Source organism: Melanotaenia boesemani, chromosome 13, assembly GCF_017639745.1.
Source record: "Melanotaenia boesemani isolate fMelBoe1 chromosome 13, fMelBoe1.pri, whole genome shotgun sequence".
In the NCBI taxonomy this organism is placed as follows: Eukaryota; Metazoa; Chordata; class Actinopteri; order Atheriniformes; family Melanotaeniidae; genus Melanotaenia; species Melanotaenia boesemani.
In genome coordinates this window covers 22,291,389-22,313,604 of record NC_055694.1, presented here as the reverse complement: position 1 = coordinate 22,313,604, position 22,216 = coordinate 22,291,389, and the positions used below count along the sequence as shown (strand labels likewise).

General features: G+C 37.8%; 1 protein-coding gene across 3 annotated transcripts in view; it reads left to right on the top strand.

Annotated features, from left to right (window-relative positions):
• The first annotated feature begins 3,871 nt into the window (after positions 1-3,871).
• The window catches only part of LOC121651426 (helicase ARIP4-like), a 66,717-nt gene continuing 48,372 nt past the window's right edge, over positions 3,872-22,216 (top strand). Inside the window, exons 1-3 of one of the 3 annotated variants that reach the window (XM_042003632.1) lie at positions 3,872-4,006; positions 11,775-11,890; positions 16,941-17,094. In XM_042003632.1, coding sequence (XP_041859566.1) covers positions 16,989-17,094 — 106 coding nt within the window. In that variant the 5' untranslated portion in view covers positions 3,872-4,006; positions 11,775-11,890; positions 16,941-16,988. Of the gene's footprint in view, positions 4,007-11,703; positions 11,891-16,940; positions 17,095-22,216 lie in introns of those variants that run through there. The other 2 variants (XM_042003629.1, XM_042003631.1) reach the window with 2 other exon arrangements.

Sequence of the window (22,216 nt, the reverse complement as noted above, 5' to 3'; positions counted from 1 at the left end):
AGCTAATATAGATCATGTTACGGAAGAAAAGACACAGGTGCAACAGCTAATGAGCATCCCAGGATGTTATAGGTCAACAAGCATGGCTCCAGATCCCCCAGACTGAAAAACTAAATGAAACAGAAGCAAAACTTGCAGTTTTTACATCTATGGTACTTTGTCAAATAAATCTGCATATGTATCTATTCATTCTGCTACTGATTTTATAATATAGCAGGACTCTATTTTAATGAATTATACATAAACGTATTAAACTTTTTAAAAAATATGTTGATACAGGTGATTAATGTTTCTTATTTACAAGACAAACAGAAAATGACGGAAGTACCAACAGATGTCCTTCATCTTGATGTTCAATTCTAATGTTGGAAACTTTAGATATTTCATTAAAGTATTTCAGTTAATGTCATTTACATGATCAACCAAGACCACAACAGCAGCAGGCTATGAGGTCCCAAACCCTGGAGAAGATAACAAAAACGCAGTAGTCCACAAAGATAAAATACCAAAAAATATAAGTAAAAAACATGCAACCACTGCGTCCAGTACATAAATAAATAAAACTGACACGTGGGTGCTTTTGAGAGTGCAGAACCTTACTACTTGAACCCAGCTCATGAGTAGAGACTGGTGGGATGCTTGAAGGATGAGCCAAGCATTGAGATATAAACTCTGTGAATATTTATCTCTCATTTAAAAGCTAAGTTGGCTGTCATTTGGGAAGTTAAATCGTTGTCCTCTTGATTTTATGTGACCAAAAATTACATTTGAGTTTATTCACTTGAACAAAGAATCTTCAGAATAGCACTTTGTGATGAGCAACACTAAAAAGCTCATGGAGAACCCACAGTGCCAACGTGATAGCCTCAGCTTTGTATACTCTGTTTATAATGAATTACATTGTGGAACAAGAAGTATTTCAGTTTCCCACAGTGAACAGACTGTGTGCTTGAAACCATCAGCAGACTGAGAGCAAAACATGTCTGTGTTATATGGTGAGTGGCTCCATCTACTGCACACAAGAGGTCAGCACAAAGTTGCAATTCAAACCTTCTGTGTTTGACTGTGATTCACTGTCACCATCTGGAGCTGTCAGGCATCATTAACTAGTAGGAACCACAGGAATCTGTCTTGTTGCTGCTGTGGTTATTGGAGATTCAAGATTCAAGAAATATATTAATGCATTTTCACATATAAATAGGAACTCTGATGCAGTCACTCAGATTCAGAAAAGAAAAGACACAAAACAGACATAGATTTAAAACAAAAAAAAGTACCTCTATCTATCTATCTATCTATCTATCTATCTATCTATCTATCTATCTATCTATCTATCTATCTATCTATATATATATATATATATATATATATATATATATATATATATGGTTAATGAAAACATTATATTTAAATAAAATACGGTATCAATTTTCATTCCTCAAATCAATAAAATTAATTTCTCTAAATGAAAAGAAACGTTGGCAATTGTTTTAAATTCAAATGTGATTTATTTTTCAAAAGTGCACATTTCCATCAGTAAAGGACAGTGATGCTTTTTTTATGCAAGACAAACTAAATGTTTTATTCTGTTATCTGTTTCCTTTGTTTATCTTGTTGTCTGGTTGCGAGCCAACAGATGTGGCACAGCTGGTTTCATTTATTAGGTTTCAGAGCAATCTTAAATGAAAAGATTTCCTGAAACTGACTTAATATAGAACAAAAGTGTGCAACAGTGTGGAATAAAAGGAGATGGCTGAGTTTAAGAACTTGTTCTAATTTCCTGAGGATCCAGTGGCGTCTCTCAAATATCTAACATCAGTCTCACACACAAACATATACTGTAGATGCATAAACACACTGATCTAATCTCTTCTGATATTTATTTTATTTTCTGCTCTTCAGTTCCCGATAACTTGGCACAGACAGATACCTGTGGCTTCAGAGATGCAGAAAACATCAACAGCAGCATTAACAGCGAGGTGCAGAGGACATAGAAAGCAGGAATATGGTGACAGTCAAAATGACTTAGATATCAGAGAGAGGAAAGACAGAGTACCAAACACACAACACAAAAGAAACAAAAGTGTAAATCTATGTTTTCTTCTTTAAACTGCACTTGATCTGATATACTTTATGGTGGATAAACACAGTTTCACTTATTATAAGCTAAATTTGTCTTCAGTTATCAGTTGTTGGTTGTGGATGTTTCACACATCCATTTTCTAAACTGTTTATTCTAATTCAGGGTTGCAGGGAACCTGAAACCTATCCCAGCAATTACCAGGCGAGAGGCAGGGTACACTCTGTAGAGACGTCCAGTCTATTGCAGGGCCAGGTTTGAATGTTAAGAAACTCAATTTGAAACCTCAAGTCAAAATCCAAAAATAAATATGAGGACTGAGAGTGGAAAAAAAAACTACTGACTGCTTTCTGTTAATTGAAATTTCAGGCACTGATGTGGAGTGTTAGTCAGACTACTCTTACCCTTTCAGAGTGATGGTGCTGTTGATTGCTGTCTGAAAGAGCAGACAGAGGTATCATAGCAGACTGTTCCTCTCTTTCCTTGTATTTCTTCCAAGGGATTCTGAAACTCCACATGTGTTTCTGCTGTTATGCCATCATCAGAGGATCATTGTATTTATGTTTATATTTAACCAGTGACTGCAATAACCAGCAGTTCTGCTACAGAGTTAAAACTCATGAGAAAAAAACATCATTTCTTAGTTGTATCATCACTTTTACACAAAATATGGGTATTTAGACACTTTTTTATTATCAGATTTGGATACATTTGGATTAATTAAATCAATTAATGAATATCATGCGCAAACACACATCCTCTTCAAACAATACCTTCTGCTGAAGCTGAACAACCCAGTGCAATGCAAAGCTTTGGTCGAAAGAGGGCACTATATGAATAAGTGACAGTGCACAGTGCAATTCCATTAGTAGGAACATATGCGCCAGTCCACCAGCTGATCAGTTTAATAACTCTGTATTAAGTTTGTTTATTTCAAAGTCTACAAAGAGCATTTATAAATTCAACACATTTAAACAAAAAGTTCTAAAAGTGAAAGAAAAATACCAAATAGTTAACTGGATGTACAGACTGCATGTGTTAGAGACAGTTAATACATTTGCAGTTCATGTTCAGTTTCTTTCTTCCAGAAATTAACAGACACATTATCAACATGCAAAAAATTCATTTCAGTCGTCAAACAAAATCATGGCCATTTTTTACAGTTTCCAGCCAATGTTTCACTTTTATTTTTTTATTATTGTTCCTTCAGAGTAAGTTACAACACAATCAATTCAACAGCTTTGTTTTCAGCCATTTACAATATCCAAATGTACATAGAAACGGCCATGACTGTAAACAGGTTTAGATACTTATAATGATCTGCTTCGGCTCATGATCAGCCTCTATTCTGGGATGTATGACTGACAGCTTCTTTCTTCGTCCTCGTCTTCATATATACACTTGTCGATTTGGAGAAAGAAAAATCACCACAGTGAAAATGTCATTAGCCTATATTGTTTTTGTTGATTGGTTGATTTTGTATTTTTATGCAAGTATTTAGGCAGATTTTACACAGAGGTGTTGCAAAGTGTGTTTTTCTCCCTTTTTCTTTCATTTTTGTTATTGACATACTTTTTCATTAAAGCTATGAAATCCGGCTTAACACTTTTGACTTTAAAGGCCCAACTCAAACTTACGTGTGAACTAAAGAAAAACTACAAAATCCTCTGGCAGATAGCCCACAACAGTTCGGCCGCTCGTGCACTTCCGGAACTTTCGAAATGGCCTTAAAGCAGAGCGCGTGGGGCTACCAGGACCGACCCACTTCTTCAAACAAGAAACCGGGGAATGAGTCAAAGGCGGCCCAGCCTACCCTGCATCTCATTAATTACCACTTCCGAAATTAAGCCCTTTTTTGTTTGTCCCTTTTTTCTTTTGTTTTTTTTCAAAACTTGGAAGGACTCAGCGCAGATTCAGACGCGAGAGGTGAGAGTAACACACCAGCTAATACCGTGTGTTTTCTTCCGTTAAAACCATTTTTTCCTGCTTGGTGTGACGGTGCGAAGCGTCAGTGTTGTTACAGACAAAAGGAGCATGCTGCACTTGTGCACATCCGTTTCCTTCCTCCTATCTGCATTGCTGTTAAAGCTTCCTTCCATGTTATGAAACGAACAAATATACGGCGCTTTTTTTTTCTCTCGTTTTCCACTTTAAAACAAGCTGTCAGAATTAGCAGTGGCCGCGGCAGAGATGAACCCAGCGGGACACGCGAGCAGCTGACAGGCATGACACATCTGCGGGGTTAAATGGCCTCTCAGAGATGGAGAGGCTAATTTGTGGCGGCGTTACCTAAGGCAGTTAGACTGTAAGGGTAAACCAAAAAGGAAGTGAATTATGTAAAGACTTATGTAAATTGAGGTTTAAATGTCAAAGGAGATGCTTTCCACATAAACTTAAGGCTGTAATCTGGTATATATAGTTTGTCCTTGAATCCCTGTAGTTTGCCTCAGTAATTTATTGCACACCGAAGGAGTGAAATGAAGCCTTTAGGCTCCTACAGAGGGGTTCAGAGGCTAAAGGGGGTCAGACAGATTATACTGCTCTCTTTAGTTGACCTGTCTCTTATTTGAGGCTCCTAGCTGAGCCAGTGATGAGTGATTTTCAAGGAGCAGTGGTAGAGTTAGCTGGGGGGGACCATCAGAGCCATGCAATTTAAACTTCAGTAAATTAAGGTCTGGATAGACAAAAGTATGTCTATATCTGGACAATTTTAAGAGGAAAATATAACGTGAGTTTTCCCAAAATTTACTGTGTATCTCCACTGACTGAGACTTTAAAAAAATACTCAAACAAGTAAGAATACTGACTTAATAAGCAAGTTTGCATAATACAGACTCAGGAGACCACAGATGTTGCCTGTTAATCCATGCACAAAACTTTGTCCTTGACATAATTGCGAAGTTTTTGCAGAAGTACGAGGTAAACACACTATATTCCACATGTGTAACTCAACAACCAAAAAATTTGGCCAGAATAAGGATATTTGTCCTGGTAAAACCGGATTCTTTTGTGAGCCTCTCAAAGTGAAAAGATGTGCTCTGGTAGCATATCAGATTTGCATAGTTTAACCAGAAAACACAGGTTTTATGTTATCTTTCACATGTATTTAGCAGTTCCCAACGTTTCTAAACAGACTTTGATGTTGAGCATTTGGAAAATTTGTGTCCATGCTATAAGGAGCAATGTGACAAAGAATTTTACTTGTGCAACAAAAATGTTTTTCAAAGACGTGCTTTTCTTATATGATTATACCATGTTTGATGCAAATGGGACAGAAGTCAACCTAAATGTGAAGATCATTAACATTTGGTAAACTGACATTGTGAGGCAGTCTGGTTTAATTGCAAGCAAAACAATTTTTATTCACCTTTTTTCTTGAATCTAACTGAACATGTCCCGATAGAACTAAATGCTGATCTAAGCAGTGATTTTAACATGACAAATTAAGTGAATGGTAAAATGAGATAAAGCAGCCTCCTGGATGCTGGTCGTGGGTATTGGTTTCCCTAAAATCCTTTTCAACCTCCAAATATGTTTTTTTTTTTTTTTTTATTTTATTTTAAAAGAAACGATCTAGCATGTTTTTTACCCACTCCAACAAAACATAACTCCAACAGCACTAATCTTTAGGAACCACATCTCTTCTAGTCAGTTATTTAATTGCAATCTTCATCTGTGATTTGGTAAAACTGTTCAGATAGTACACCTTTCACCTTCCCAGTGTTTTTCCATCTTTTGGGAGGTTTATATTTCTGAACAGGCATTTAGTTCCAGGTTACGTACTGTATCATGTTAACCCACCATTGCAGGAGGACTGAGTTCTAAAATTCGGGTTTTCAGGATTTTCTGTCTCCTGCTGACAGTTGATGCTCAGACTTTGTACTTTTAATCAGACCTTGGATCAGGTATCCAGTGAATGACTTCAGCCACATGCAACCAGAGCTTGTGCAACCATCCTTTTGTTTTTTGTTTTTTCTTCCTAAAAAAAAAAAAAAAAAAAAAAAAATCATAGTCCTTTCTGACAGTCTCCATTAAAACCAGGACAAAAGATGTTGCATAAAGTGTAGACAGTGTCTGTCTGCATGAGCCTGTACTGACTGGTTTTGAGAATGGATGCAGACTCATTATGTTTGTGGAGATGTGAGTGGGACTGTTGCAGCATTTGCTGACATTAGACAATCTAAAATTAATTTTTAAAGGTTTTGGAGTCACTGAAAAAACTGTTCAGGGATCATATAGCTTTAAGATTGACTATGCCTTATACATTTTCAAGTAGCAAACTACTACTTTCATTTCTGAATATACCTTTGTTCTTTTGTGATTGTGTAAATTAAACACCGTTCAGGCTTAGATTATTCTTGATTTTATAAAACGATCATTGGGACCATGTTTTTTTTTTCCTCATCTTTAAAGTTTTCCTCCATGTTGCTCCTGCTAATGAGCGTAGTCGGCATCTTAATATAGAAATGCAGAACTCAATTCGGCACAGGGATTGATGAGGGAAACTTGGCCTTTATGCACATGGGTAACACAGTAAATTAGGCAAGCTGTGTTATAACTTAAAAATGCTATTAAGCAAAAGGCAAATAGTAATGTGTGTTTTTGTCCCTGGATATAATTTACTCCTGTTAAATGCAGTGGTTGTTGTGGGATAAGAAAACTACATCATCACTGTTGTTTTCAAGGACTTTAAGCAAAATGCAGAGCAAGATGATCTATTTTATATGTACATGAAGGCATAAATATACTGCAATCTCTGTCAATAGCAAATTGGATGTGTGTTTGTTATTTAAGATCTCTAACCTTTAGATGAATGTCTGCATTGAGGCTTAGAGAATAAGAAAAGAAGGATTATAACAACTGCTGCTTCTCAAGCTGGTTGAATCCTAAAGTAGTAGGTGAGGGATGTAAGCTGTGGTGTCGCTTTGACCTACAGTCCTTGTAAAACAACAAGAAGGGGAGTGATGAAAGCTGGTCATAACATTCTGACCCAACTCCACTGCTCATATTTGGAAATAACTGAAGCATCACAGCAGGGAGTTCAACTAAAGGTTTAGTTAGTTTTATTTCTTCTTGTAATGACCTGGACATTTAGACTGAAGCAGAAAATGAACGAAAGACAAGCAGGTCTTGTAGTATTACGGCACTGTGCCCAATCTCCAGCGAACAGTTTTTGCAGGAAAAAAACAAAGAAAAGAGAGACAGTTTAAAAACTTGATGTGTGTGTCACGTTAAGTTCATCTGCCTATGGTGTGTGAGGAATGCAGTTTTCAGTTAAACACATTACTAATCAATTGGATGTTGAGTAGGACCTTGGCTTGGTTGAGATATCCAGCTGCATTCTGGACAGATGCTAGACCTCACATACGATACAGCAGAGATATTAATGAATAGCTGTAACATAGGGGCCGTCCCCAGGATGCCGAATTGCAGTAAAACCGCAAGAGTATTTTAGCAATCCACCCTTTCATCCCCACAAAACCATGGATTAGCCTCCACGAAACTGATCATGTATGAAACCAGGTACCAAGGTGGATAGGTTTGAGACCTCTACCGTCTGTGTTCTGTGAGGACAGCATAAACTTACCACTAGAGGATATGACGTCAGTGTTACTCTTTAATTATCATAGCCTTTTTTTTTTTTTTCTTTTTTTTTTAAACAACTTTTTCTGGTAACAACGGGATAATTTACTTTCTTAATTTACTATCTCAAGATAACGATTTAAAAAAGAATAATAGCCGATAACGGTTGGTCTTGGCTTCCATATCTAAGTGATCAGTCACAAAACTTTATTTCTTCATCAAAAGGATGTATCTGTCCCTAAAAACTCTTTCTCCCCTGGGCGCTCCTCTCATAATCTGCCACCAACGTCGAAGGGATCTTCTAAATATGGGCAGGCCATTATACAAGAGAACTGATTGGTCAGGATGTGGTGCCTTTATACTTGTTAATCTCTTATCAAGAACATACCCTGCTCTAAATCAGCTTAGCCTTTCAGCGTAAGTTACTATGGTAATATACCCCAGTAAGAAGCGAACCAGCTTTGTATTACAGAAAACCCAGGGTTCACCCTGAAGTTACCTGAATAAGAAAATCCAGCTTTGTTGTACAGGCATCTGGTCCTGCTAAAAACCCTTATTCTATTTATGAAAATGCATATGAGGCTAATTTTATTTTTATGTACTTATACATCTAGACCACATTAGACCTAGGGTCAGTTCAGCAGCCACCTCGCCCTGCTGTGTCTCTGGTCATTCTTGTTATCGGCTTGTAGAGTCTATAAATACCAAAGACACAGATGCACAGAGAATGGTTTGTAGCATTCAACCTGCTGTACATTATATTACACCTGTAGGTGAAAGGATAGGTCAGTGTCTCTGACTTTGACCATCTGTTTGTTCGCTTCATGCTTGGTAAGCATAAAACATCAGGGGGAAATGTGGATTTAGGGATATAACTGATAACAGTGGCTCAGGCCTGAAAAGTCAAAGACTCACTTCATGACTCTGGAAAAACTGATCATAAATGGAAAGGAACTGTAGTGTGAAATACAAAAATGTTTTTAGTTTAAAACCAAAATCTTCTTAAAGGGAATGTAGGGTTCTTTTGTTGGGTCACACAAAGAGGCCTTTTTCTATTTAAAAAAAATAAAATTTTAAATAAAGCAGTTTATTTTTTGTAACTAAGACATTTGTACCCAATTAAATAAATAAATATATTATAATTTATTGATTGATTTTTGGTGGATGGGCTTTAAATATGACACCCAGTTTGGATTGGCTCAGGAGTTTATGCAGGTCAGCAATGTTCACTGATTCAGATAATTTGTGAGTGTGGCCTCTGCGCCAAAGAATTAAATGGAAGCTAATCCTGAATAAACATGTACAAGTGATGAGTGTTTATAGGCTTAAAGATAAAATTAGAAAAGAAGTAGGTAATGTGTCTGAACTGGGTCATTTTAAAGTTAGTAGGAAATCCAAATTATGCACAGTCAGCAAAGAACTTAAAAGAACTGACAGAAAATAAGATAAATGTCTGTCACACCCATTTCAAACTAATAATGAACCTTTTTTTTGTTTCAACATTACAGCATGCAATTAAACTAATTGTTGACCACTCATAGCGCTTTATACTACATGTCACATTCATCCAATCACACACACATTCAAGAATCCCACGTTGCCTCCCAATGTGCCTATCGAGAGGCAACGTGGGGTTCAGTGTCTTGCCCAAGGACAGTTTGGGAGTCAGGAGAAGTAAACTGGAATCAATCCACCAACTTTCCAGTTGATGAACGACAGCTCTTCCCCTGAGCTACAACTGCCCCAATGAATAAACTGAGGGACGGTGAAATAACATTAAAACATAAGAGAAGACACAGTTTTATTGGTATTCTTTCATTTTAAGTGACAGTTGTCCTCGAGTTTATACCTTGACGTTTTGTGTGTGTGTGTGTTTAAGTATAATTCATTGCATTGGATCCAACAGAGTCAAAACTCTTGTCAACTGTAATGCAGGACATCTTCTCAAAGACCTATACATACCGCTAAGCATGTCTTCATTTCACTATTTTGATGACAAGTTTATCTTGTTTCTGAGAAGACTGAATGTTCTTGGTGTAAAATTTTGCAATTTCATAAATGTAAATATGTTCAACTATTGATAGTAAGAACAGTAAATAATCTGTCTATGGTCAAACCCACAAATAAAATCATTGAGTCATGAGCTGTTACTAATAACAGAAATTCTCCCCCAAAACATTTACATTAAACACAGGGAACACTGTACTGATTAAGCTTAAAATATTTTTGTCACAAAGAAAATACATTTGCTCTAACAGACAGGTAGCTTTTTTACATTTTTTGTGAGTGCATTGTGTATTTGACCCTGTGTGTGTGTGTGTGTTTCATGGTGGCTTTGGATGAAAGCAACCTGACTTAATTGGTTGAGCTCCTCCCTCTCCACTACCACCAGGCTTGAAGTATTGTGTAATTCTGTTACACAAGCAATGGGATGTGATGTGGATTTTGTAAGTCTGTAAGCCAGTTCAATATAAAAGGAAGGTGTTATACAATATCAATTTCCAGAGTGATAAACTGCAGAGTGATTGTGATATTCTAGAAAATGAACTGCTTTTTGCAGATGGGTTGTGAACATTGGTTTGGTTTAATATTGATGGGCCATTAGTCTGAGGGGCTGTAAGTGAGTTTTTCATTGGAGGAAATTAGACTGTTTTTGATGTGCACTCTCCTAAGTCAAATCTTGGGACTTTGAGGATAGTTTTACTTGATATAGTTCATGTACACACTCACCTCCCCCCATGTCCTTCTCTCCTCTTCATTTAAATCTGCCTTGAACTCCTGCAGGGTTTATAATCAAGCCTTGGTACATACTGTTCCAGCACTGCTGGCATATAAATCTGGAGGAAGAGAACATTTTGTCTGTGTGTATTTGGCTGTTGTGCCTTTATCATCATGAGATTTTTTAAAGTCAAGAATTTAGACTTTAGTCCTCAGATTTTTGAGGAGTTGTTAAAAGCTCAAGGTCAGACGCAAGTGTAAGAGACATGGAAGGCCACACTTTCAGCAAGTTTTTTTCCAAGCTTTAAAGATATGTGAGGGAATGAGAGATTGAAATCAGGGCTTGTCTACAATGTGCTTACATCTTGGCTTACATCTTGTATAACTTTTTCGTTTTTTTTCCCAGTAAGCTGAACGGTGGCATTATTAGCCAGATCTTATGTAAGTCAGCTTATGCAAGAAACTGTCTTCTCACTGCCCCCCCTTCTTTATTTTATTTATTTATTTTTTCTGACAGGCTTTCAAGATGTAATTACATAGTGTCTTTGGGTGCATATTTGAAGTGTGAAAGTGTTTTTGTATTTTTCCTGTAGGCAGTATTTCTGTGTAGGAACACACCTCTGCCATCTAATCAACAAGCTGTCAAGTGAAAGAAAGCGACGAGGCTGTACGTTCACCACCTCTCAGAGCCAACGTTAGCCAGACGTTGAGTGTGTTAATTAAGTGTTAATTAAGGCAAGGCAAAAAGTACAGTATTTACAACAGTAGTAGCACTTTTAAAATATGTCAGTTGTATTTAATAAGTGATAAAAGTGTCCTAAAAACAAGTTCCAAGTTTTTAGCTTCTGAGGTTTCCTCCTTTTCCTCTGGTGTCTGAAAATCGCAGTAAAGCAGAAATAAGTACGAGTTTTGAGTTTGTCAAGTCATAGAAAAATGTTATTAACAGCTTAACATTGAGGAGTAAAATAGCTGCTTAACTTAAAAAACCAGTAAGGATGAGATGATTTTTTAAAATAATTTCCAGATATGTAAATGCTTGCAACTGATTAATATTGTACTTTTCACAGTATTTGTGTTGTTCAAATCCAAACCAATGTAGTAATTTAGGCAGAGATACCACATATGGTATGTGGGATCTCATGCTGCTTAAGGGTACAGGATAGTCTCTTTTTTTAACTGGGGAAATTTAGGTTACTCCCCCTCCGTGGTTTCAGGGGTGTTTTTAGGACATGAGGCTACAGTCCGCTCCCCTCCCCCTGCTTCTCCTAACAGCCGCCCTCTCCCGCATATCCTCCTGTCTTTGTCAATTCATCCCCAATCATTCATCTTTTATTTTTATTCCTCCTGTGCTATTCGTTTTACCCTCATCTGCATCTTGTTTCCACATTCACAGAATTTCAATTGCTTCTTGCTCTGTTTGGCCGACCCAAAAGTACTGCTGTTATACACAAAGACATGCCAGCTGCATCAGGCATCCTTGGAACTGCTCGCTGTGTGAGATTATATAAGGTAAGATTCTGTAGCTGGTTGAATATACTTGCACTTTCTTTTAAGTAGCTAAATCAACACATACGACTACTTTTGAGAGTTTAAAAAGTTTTTGTTTTGTAAGTTTGGATATATGTTTGTCACTGCTGTGTAACAGAAATGAAGAACTCTTTAATTTGAAGAGTTATGCAGGCTTATCACAGTGTTGTTATACCAATGATAGAAACAAACGATAGAACTGAAAATGATGTGTTACTTGTATATTAAACTTAGTTTTGCAAGTCTGATTAAAATTGAATTACACACACAGTGATAGCGATTGGGAAAACGACTTGAGTTATAATCAATGATATTTCAGTCCTGCATAATTTGGCAGCATGGTCGTCACCTACAGGAAAGGTTCTCAGAGACTGCTCTTGATGTGATTTGTGAACTGGACAGGGACCTACCGAGGTGTTGTATTTAATCGGTGGAAGCTGCTTTCTGTGCAGATGCATGACTCACTCGAGCCAAACTGGCTCACTTCCTGCTGGCTCTCATCTCACATAAAAGGCTAGAGAGCATTTCTGATTCGGCTTCTTAAAACAAATGTTATTGGAGCCAACTGATCAATTTCTGATTTATCCAAGAAATCTGACCAAAATTCTCTTACAAATAAAATGTTTTAGTAATTTGTTGTCTTTGTTTTTTTTTTAAAAGGTTTTCCTGATGAGGGAAATGAGTTGTTCTTTTGTTTAGTTTTTTTTTTTGTTGTTGTTGTTGTTGTTTTGCCTTTCTCCATGGAAGTTTGTAATTCCTGTTCATGCAATGATCATTCTGTATCTGCACAAGAAACGTGTCCATGCAATACCGCTTTTTTTTTTTGCCTTTCTTTGTACTAAGAAGAGGTCATTTAGCATCATAATAATTTGTAAAAAAAAAAAGCTGGCATCATAGAATTGGCTGAGCGACAACGTAATTATTGATGAGAGCAACATATTCTGCCCTGCCTACCATCCCCTAACTGAGTTTATCATCTCCAGTCTTGACTTTACTTGTGGCGACACTTGACAAAATTGATGTTACGGTACATGTCTGACTTAGATGTAATTTATGGCGGTCAGTTAGCACTCAACTTTTGTAACCTGTTGCTTCCTGTTTGTGAGGCATTTGGAAGAAGTTTGTGCGAGCAGGAACGTCTTTACAGACATCTATACAACCAATCAAAGCCCAAGAGGGTAAAGTTAGTGTAAATTTTAACAAAAATGGAGAAAGTTACATTAAAGTAAACATAACTTAAAACCGTGTTGTTCTACTAGTGTATGACTCGTGTATATATAGGTAAACATAACTGCAGAACTTAACATAAGCCATGTTTAGCAGACAAATCTATCCAGTTGAAATGAGTCTGATCAGAGAATGTGACATGTTTAAATGGACGATAGATACAGTGTCCAATCAGTTGTGTGTTTACATGATGGAAAACACTTTTGACATGCACAATGCGTACGAATTCCAGTGAACGTTTTTTTTTTTGAGCTTTTGGATCCTAATATGCTCACTAATCCTTAAATCTTTCAGTTTCCAACAAAAATGCTGTATTCAACAACATTTTGTATTCTAATCAGAATAAAAATGCACCATGTAAACACCTCAGCAGATCCGATCAGCCTTGATCAAAAAGAATTTTCAATCTGATTGAGAGGGGTGGTGTAAACTTTTTCAAGATCGAATCAACAGGAAAAAATAACCACTCATACACTCATTCAGATGATTTCTGTGGTGTATGTTGTTTCTCTGCATGCTTGAATCATGGGCGAGTTAGGTGACATAATGTGTTTACAGGACAACTTGTCCCTTGAGGAAAAATGAAGTGTTTTTAAGTAAAGTTAAATCAAAGAACCTGCTCCCAATACTGTTTATTACAATGTGGAAAACAGTAGTATAAACTTACTGGTGCAATAACTGATATGTGAAAAAGTCAGCCTTTTGCTTGCACTCATGGTGTTGGGATTATGATTGCCTCCGAGATTCGTCAGCTTCCTGTTCAGCCTCAGGACCTTACCTACAGGATGGCAATGTGCAGTGGAGGCACATCAATCTTGCCTGCGAAAAGGATATTGAACTTCATAGGCTGATAAAACGAAAAAAGATTTCTACTTGAGTAAAAAATAAATAAATAAGGTAGTTAATGATGCTGAATGCTGACTCATGTTTGACCCTCTTCATGTTTAAAATGTTCAGAGTCGGATTAAAATGAGTTGGTGTGAAGCTACTTGTGGAGTATATACTAAGTTTGATCAGTTCAAATCAGGGTGCAAGTTATGGGGACATTTTGGAAGAGGAGGAGTTAGTGTTTCTTACATCACATCATCAATACAGAACAACACATTATGATCCAATCCAAAAAAACCTACCTCTGTGAAGCTTCTCTGAGAACATGAGTTCGTCTTGTCTCATGCATAGTTTTTAAAACGGTAATTTCTTAGAAATAAAAAGGCATCCTGTGAGAGTGGGACTATAGCTTTTAGTTGATTGTGTTGTATTGTGCAGGTTAATATGTCCATGTCCAAAAAGTTAAACGGGTCACATCAGGTGAGAAGAAGAGTCTAAGCCAACATGGAGCTGCTCAGAGCTGCAAAGACAGTATGGAGCAAGTCTGTGTTATGTAACAGTTATTTTACAGCCTGATGTCAACAGAATAGGTTGGCCTGCTTCCCTCTGGTATATAAAGTTACATAAAGCTTGATGGCATTGAGTCAAGTGATTTGTGACCGAACTAACAAGCAGTACAGCTTGTCTGCAGGAGTTTCGTGTAACCCTTTTAGACGATGTGCTGGCGTGGATCAGCTTATATCTGGAGAATGTTTCATTTAAAAAGACTCAGTTTGTCTCAGATGTTGCTTTTTGTCTTTTTTCATGAAGAAAATCTTTTTCTTATCTGGTTTCTGAACTGTGCTTTTAATGTTTTGCCGTTGTAGTGTAATGTCAGAGTTTAGGATTTGTTGTATGCCCAAACTGTTGTCAAATTACAGTGCTTTTGTAGCAGCAATGCTTTCAGCAGTGTAATCTCTTGGCAACAGATATTCCCATGTTAATACTAACTAATTGACTGTGAATAGCAGTGTTAGACACAGATGCAGCATCTTCTCTTTTCACCAATGGTGGGGAATCCTGGTATGCATTAGATGCCACAGGTCTAACTATGTTTGCTCCCAATCTACTGGGACTCTACAGAGGAGGTTGTGTGGGGTTTTTAACTTATACAGAGGATCTGAAACCACAGGTCACTTCCTGTCCTGTACCAGGGCGGGAAGAGTGCCAGTAGTTTCTTTTAAGTGCAAACCATCATTAAAGCTAATGGTAGGGACAAGTTTTGTCATGTCGAGGACCAGTTCTGCAGCAATGGTTGCCCATGTGATCAGGAGGCCCTTCACATAGTATTTTATTGTTTTGTTTTTTTTTTCTCCCATGAATTTAAATAAATGAAAAGTCATTTTATCAGTTTGTTGTTATAGGTTTAAATGTAATGCATTAGTTTACTTTTCTTTTTTGATAGAATATAATCCCAAATCCACTAGAATAGCTTCTTTGGTACTACTCATTTTTTAACTTTATCAGATTGGGGGGGGGGGTCAAAAATTTTGGGTCCTTGATTGCTGGTTTTCAGCCTAACAACCAGTCTTTTAAGTTTGGAATGATTGCGTTTGACTTGTAAAACTTCCTTGCTGAACAAAGAGGCCAGTTTGGCCAGAGGTACCTGTTGTGTAATGTACTGTGTGACGTTATGCAAGGTGAGCTGGCAGGTGGTCAAGAATTAACCTTGCTGTGAAACTGCTTATTATTTAAATCCAATGTTTTTAAGTAGAAATGACATCTAAGGTGGTAATTACAGTTTCTGCTGATAAGTTCGGGTGTTTTAAGGCTACCTTAGCCAAATCAGTGCGATTTAGAATGAGAAACTAACAGTTTTCTTTAAAGAATTATTTGTCATTGTCTTGAATTTGTTGCAGTGCAAACGTGTCTGTTAGCTGCTGCTTCTGCCTGTTTTTATCTGATTATGATTATTTAGAATTACTTGCAGAGCTACAAGTACAAAAAGAAGCACAACGTTGCTTTTACCGAACCATGCTTGAGATTAATGGTTTCCCATACAATGTGGTTACACTATATTAGTGTTTTGCTTTGGCACAAAGAAAATCCTGTGAGTGACACAAGTGTAATTTTCTTTTGCTGACAGATGGAGCTTTTAAAGCATCTCAGACACTCTTGACAACTCACCGCCTGTCCTCTTAAAGTCTCACCCTGGCACATTTTGCTTTGTCTATCTTCTTTCCAGCAACATCTTATGTCTGCAGGTTACATTGACCTTTGTTATCCCTCACTCTAGAAAGTTTCTTTGAGCCACTGTCCTCTGCGGTAGCCAACTTTTTCATGTTTGATCCATTGATCCTTGGTGTTGTAGATGCATGCAACAATACTTTTACTAATTGGCAACACTTGGAATTTTTGTGGGAAAAAATTAAATCAAAAGTTTGTTTTGTTTTTGTTTGTTTTTTTTTAGCAGATGAGGTGTGTTAGTATCCATAGGGCAAGCATCAGTCAAGTCAGCACAAAGGATAGTAGCAACTCTTACAGAATGCACAAGAGGTCTGGGGAGAATCCTGCATGCATATGTTTTCATACATGCTGCTAATAAGGAACATCTCCAAAACATTTACAGAGTTCTGTGCAAATGTAAAAAACACTTCTGATAACATTACCAGAGCAAATTTCAGCTCAGTATATATGGTGAATAATTTTACCCTGAAATTGGTTAACACAGAAGAAGAAGTAGTTCCTGTCAGTGTACTTGCTGTACAAAAGGCAATATTTTAGATTTAAAAAAGAAAAAAAAAAGATATTAAATGAAGATAACATATGTTGTGTCCCATATACAGGGGAGTCACCACACTGTTGTCACATGAGGAAAAGCTTCAAGCTCTCAGTGCTGGGAGACGTAGGACACAACCATTTACTGTACCTAAAAGATACTGTATGTGTGTGTATGTATTAACACCTGCTCATTCATACCTGTACTTTGCTGCTTTAGGTGTGTGCAACACGACCATGCTAAGGTAGCATCAGCTGTCAGGTCAGGATGTCTGATGATGAAGAGGAACGATGGAGGAAGAGGGAGAGAGAAATCTACATTAGTGATAATGATGAAGACAATGATGGAGATGATGAAGATGAAGAGATGTACGGTGAGTTAACATGGTGAATACAACAGTCTCATCTTTGTGGTAATTTTACTGTTACCAAATTTCTGAAAAAAAGAGACATTGCGCATTATGCTTTCCATTGGCTGGCTTCCTTTTTGTTTCCTTTTTTTATTCCTGACTTTTAAAACCCTAAACGAGCCATTTCTATCATAACTTACCATCCATTTCCTCCTGGATGTAGCTATATCTAGGCTTGAAACTTGACGTGTCCAAGTCTTTGCAGTGGCTGTACTCACCCTGATGAGCAGTCTGTATGCACCTCACACTGAAGCTGTCCCACTCCCGGCACTTTAAATCACTTTCAAAGAGCAAATTTATTTTTCTTGGGCATTACACTTATGCTTATGGCAAATCAGAATATTGTATATATCTCTCTCAGCGCAAGAATCTTCATCTTTGCAAGACAATACTATAACAACTTAAGTAAAAAAAAAACTTTATTGTGTAAGATAAAAATTCAGTCACTATACAATCTGAAGAGATTGTTGCTCCTCAGACAGGTTTAACCTCCAAGATGTTGGTTGTCCTTGTCCGGAGTGGTTGACCAACAACCGTTACTTTAACAGTGTTCGTTAGACTGAAGCTACTTTAGCTACAGTTTTTTTTGTTGTTGTGTTTTTTTGTTTTTTATTTTTTCCAAGGATTACTTTTATCATGTTTGTCATTCTGCAAATTAATCTGCATATAACTAAAACATTACAGTCAAGTAGGGCTGAGCGATATGGCAAGAAAAACAAAAGAAAGATTACTGTTTTTTTTCATACTGACCAATCTCAATTTTTTATCATTTTTTTTTATACTGCCAGTTTCCAAGCATCTGTACTGAAAACTAAAGAAACCAGATATTAGTTAGAGATATCCAAATCACCGTCACACAACTGACATTGTGACCTCATCTTCAGAGGATAACTCCACTGTCATGCCTGGCGTCTGTTTTGCTGCTCTCCAACTGTTTGGTCATTCTGCTTCCCTTCATCTTGTCCAGCAACTTATGGAAGTGGAGCAGGAAAAGATCAACTCTGATTGGCTGTTTGATAAAGTAAAGAGTCTCACAGCTGATCACCGTGATCAACCAGAAATTTATTGCAAACATTAAGCAAGGTCATATGATCGTCCCAGCCCTGCTGTCGGGCAAACTAAAGCAGCAGTTGCTTTCTCTACTTTTGTGACCAGAATGATCGTTCTCGTCAGTATGTGGCTCTCTGTCCTCCATCAGTATGAATGAATCATCTATCAGCTCTTTTAAGTGCAGAGTTGTGTGTGTGTGTGTGTGTGTGCGTGTGCATGTGTGGTGTTTTAAGTGGTAGTGTGTTTGTGTATTTTGGTGATAAAACTAACATGAGCGGCAGTGTCACTAATTAGATAACTTCAACTTTGTGTATTTACACATTTTGGGATTTGCGGCTCAAGAAAGCACATTGTGAACATCTTACAGTTTAGAATCTAAACATACTTTTGATCCCTCATACTTGGAGTGCTTTTTCGGATTATTTCCAGTGAGATAAAACAAGGTTTTGAAGTGTGAGTGTAATGAGAGCCAGGGAGATTAACTGCAGGTATAATAACTTTTCTTGAATTTAAATTGGCTTTTTCACATGCACAAACACTTTTTATTACCTGCTATGTTGAATGTCAATGTCAGTTTTATTTTATATAGCACATTTATACAGCCAAAACCTCCAAAGTGCTTTACACAAACCAATAAAATAAAAGACAGAGGGACAACACACAAAGATACAACATAAAATCTCCAAAAGGGTGCTTGTACTCAGCCAAAGGCCATGGCAAACAAGTGCATCCTAAGCAGATTTAAAAGCCGACAGACTGTTTGCAGACCACAGTTAAGCCACAACTGGAAAGGCTTAGTCTCCTCTAGTTTTTAAGTTAGATCAAGGAACTTCTAAGACTATCTGACTGGCTGAACAAAGTGCTCTGGAGGGCCGATGCAGCATGATGAGATCAAACAGGTATTCTGGGGCCAGCCCGTTCAGACACTTAAAAACAAATAAAGGAATTTTCAAATCAGTCCTGTACTTGACTGGAAGCTAGTGGAGTGAAGAGAGCACCAGAGTTATATGGTCTCTTTGTCCCGGTGAGGAGACGGGCAGCTGCAGTTTGAACAAGCTGCAGGCAGTGAAGCTACGACTGTTCTGTTCCCACATACAGGGAGTTATAACAGTTTAAGCAAAAAGAAATTAAAGCATGGGTGACTTTTCAAGGTCTCTTTTACTTAGATAAGGTAAGACTTATTGACTTTGGTAAAAGGTCTCAGCTGGAAGAAGCTAGACTTAACCACAGAGCTGACCTGTTTGTCCAGCTTAAAAGCACCATTTATAATCACACCAAGACTCCTAGCATGGGATCCTCTGTGAGGTGCTCCTGGCCCAAGGGAATTACAAAGGACTTGAATCAGCTTAGGGTGACCAAACAAGACAAGACTTTGGCTATTCTCTAACAAATGAATGAGGCAGACTCAGATGGGGGAGAAATGATCACTTCCTCTTACTACATTAGGACCAAGTCAGGAGTAGACATCCTTGACAAGATGCTGAGGCAGTATTCGTCTCGAGCTGCAACCAGAAAATGGCCTGTTGTGGTGTTTTGTAACATTTTGGACATCACTGCACTGGATGCAGGAGTCTTCTACTGGAGCATCATCAATGCCAGAATGAACCTGGTGTGTATTATTATTGTTGAGTTCTGCAATCAGCTGCGCAGTGAAGACATCCCTGACCCATCACCACCACTAAGCGGGTTCAGCCTGCCAACAGTCCTGAGCCAATAACTATATCATGAAATGGCTGGGACTTTCAAGATGCCTTTCAGAGACTGCTCTGTTTGGAAAAAATGCGCTGCAATTATCTTAAAAAAACATCTCTCTCGGCTGCAGGCTGGAGGAGACCAGGCTGATGCTTGACCTGAGGCAGTCAAGTGACCAGCTGGTCAAGAAAGATAGCATCAAGATCGGAACAAGGAAACTGTGGAAGGCAGAAGACTGTGTGGACTATGCCACCTTAAGACTGAAGGACTGAACTGGTTGAGAAAACCCAGCAAGAAAGGTGTTGGCTAGGCTGGGGAGCGCCTCAGAAGCTGTGGTCCAGAGCTCTGTGGTTGGTTCTTGTCATCGCAACACGACAAGGGAACGAGCATGTGCAAAGCGGCTTGAATTAATTTAATTTTAAACAATACAACCACCTAATGTGGTTGTACCGCTAAACCTATCAGGGGAAATTGACTCGCTTTCATATAAAACACGTTTCGTGTAGCCATACGTTAATTCCACGGGCTGCAATGAATGAATCAAACCTGACCATTAATGAACGTAGGCTGAGACCTTCCAACCACGACGATCCACTCATAGCTTCTCCGCAAACGCCAGCTTGTCCACAAAGATGTCCCAGAACTCCAACTTCGTAATAATCCTATGGGCTCTTCTTGATAAACTTTAATCCTTTCCAACGTTAAATGTTAGTTGTTTGTTGACTGATTATTGCGGCTAAATATCCAACGCCAACTTGCTCAGCCTCGGCAGGCTAAACAGGGGAGTGAACTTGATGACGTTCCTCATGTCTCGCAATTGTTTATTCATACTTTCACATAATCCATTATTATCCTCATTTACGCGAGTACAAAACAATGCAAATTCCATATTTCTATGACTAACATAATTTCTTTCATCCTCTCGAACGCTTATGCGATCGACAAACAATAACGCTCCCCGGCTCACCCCACCTCTACATCATCAAGAACCGACCAAGCGCCCAGGTGACAGCAATTATTTATCACCACTTAAGACCCAAGTGCCACACTCACTTCCCAAACACCAATTAAGTGTGTACACATCAACAAAGTACAAACATGAAACATGTTTATAGTTATGGCTCCTACAATGGTGATCTAGCCAAATTAATAAAAAGCAAAAAGCCACTTTTAGTGGCACTGAAAACTTTAACTTTTAGCTCAGTCTCACAAAACCATTCATCTCACTTCATTGTGCTCCCCATTGGTCAATCCAAAACGGTAACACACAAACTAAACATAAATATCCATAACTAATTAATTTAATGCCAATGAAATCACCAACATTTCACGAAGGAAGTTCTCCTCATCACTGTGATCCTCCAGACAGCTGTGCTCAAGATGTGGGTCATACAGTCTCTTGGTTTAATTAGCTAGGATTTTATTTTAATAAATTAAATGAATACAGCTGAAATTAACTGTGTGTAACATGTCTGATTTCTTGCCTATGGAGACCTGTGGTATCGACATCACTGGGAGTCAGTATTAAACAACCCTTTTATAATAATGACAGACTGCTTGTTATGTTCTGGCCTTGGCAGCAAGGACCTGTAAACCTGTGAAGAACTCCTTACACACACACAGAGACCGTACATGATGTCCTATTCACAGCAGTAGTCTTGCTAGATTCTATAGCTATAATGATGACAGTGCAATTTCATTGACCCTCAGTGTGTGAATGAGAGAGAGAATTGATGATGATTATGATGATGATTGATTAATCATTGCAAAAATGGGGCTCAGGTCCTTCTACCTTCTTCTGATCAAGCTTATAAAACATTTCTACCACAGTGGTTGTACAACTCTTTGTATAACTGAACCAGTGCAGCAGAATCCTCTGGACAGACCACCAAAACATACACAGGGCAAGAAGGGCATTTGTTATAGAGACCTAGTCGGAATTAAGGTATTCCTTAAAGAAGAATAAATCGGAAGAGAAAAGCTAAATATCCTTTGAGTTTGGTTTGCTTACTGTATAGACATAAGGCTCCCTGAAAGTGTCAAAGGTTATACTGAGGTAAGATAGTTGGATAGTTTTTTTTTTTCCTTGTTGGATGTATTGTAATCAAAATCACTGAAAAAAAATTATCACTAAGTTTTTTTTTAAGTTATGATAAATTGGGAAAAACCCTGTAACATCCACTAACATTTGGCTTTTGTATGCAGTGGGATCATGTTACATTGGTTTGTTTTACTGGGTTTAAAGGTGTTTAAAACCCTTTAAAATATGCTACTGTTGGTGTAAAAGCTGCATATGTTGGGTCAGGGGGAAGGACTGTTTTCTCACTAAACAAGCAGTCAGTGT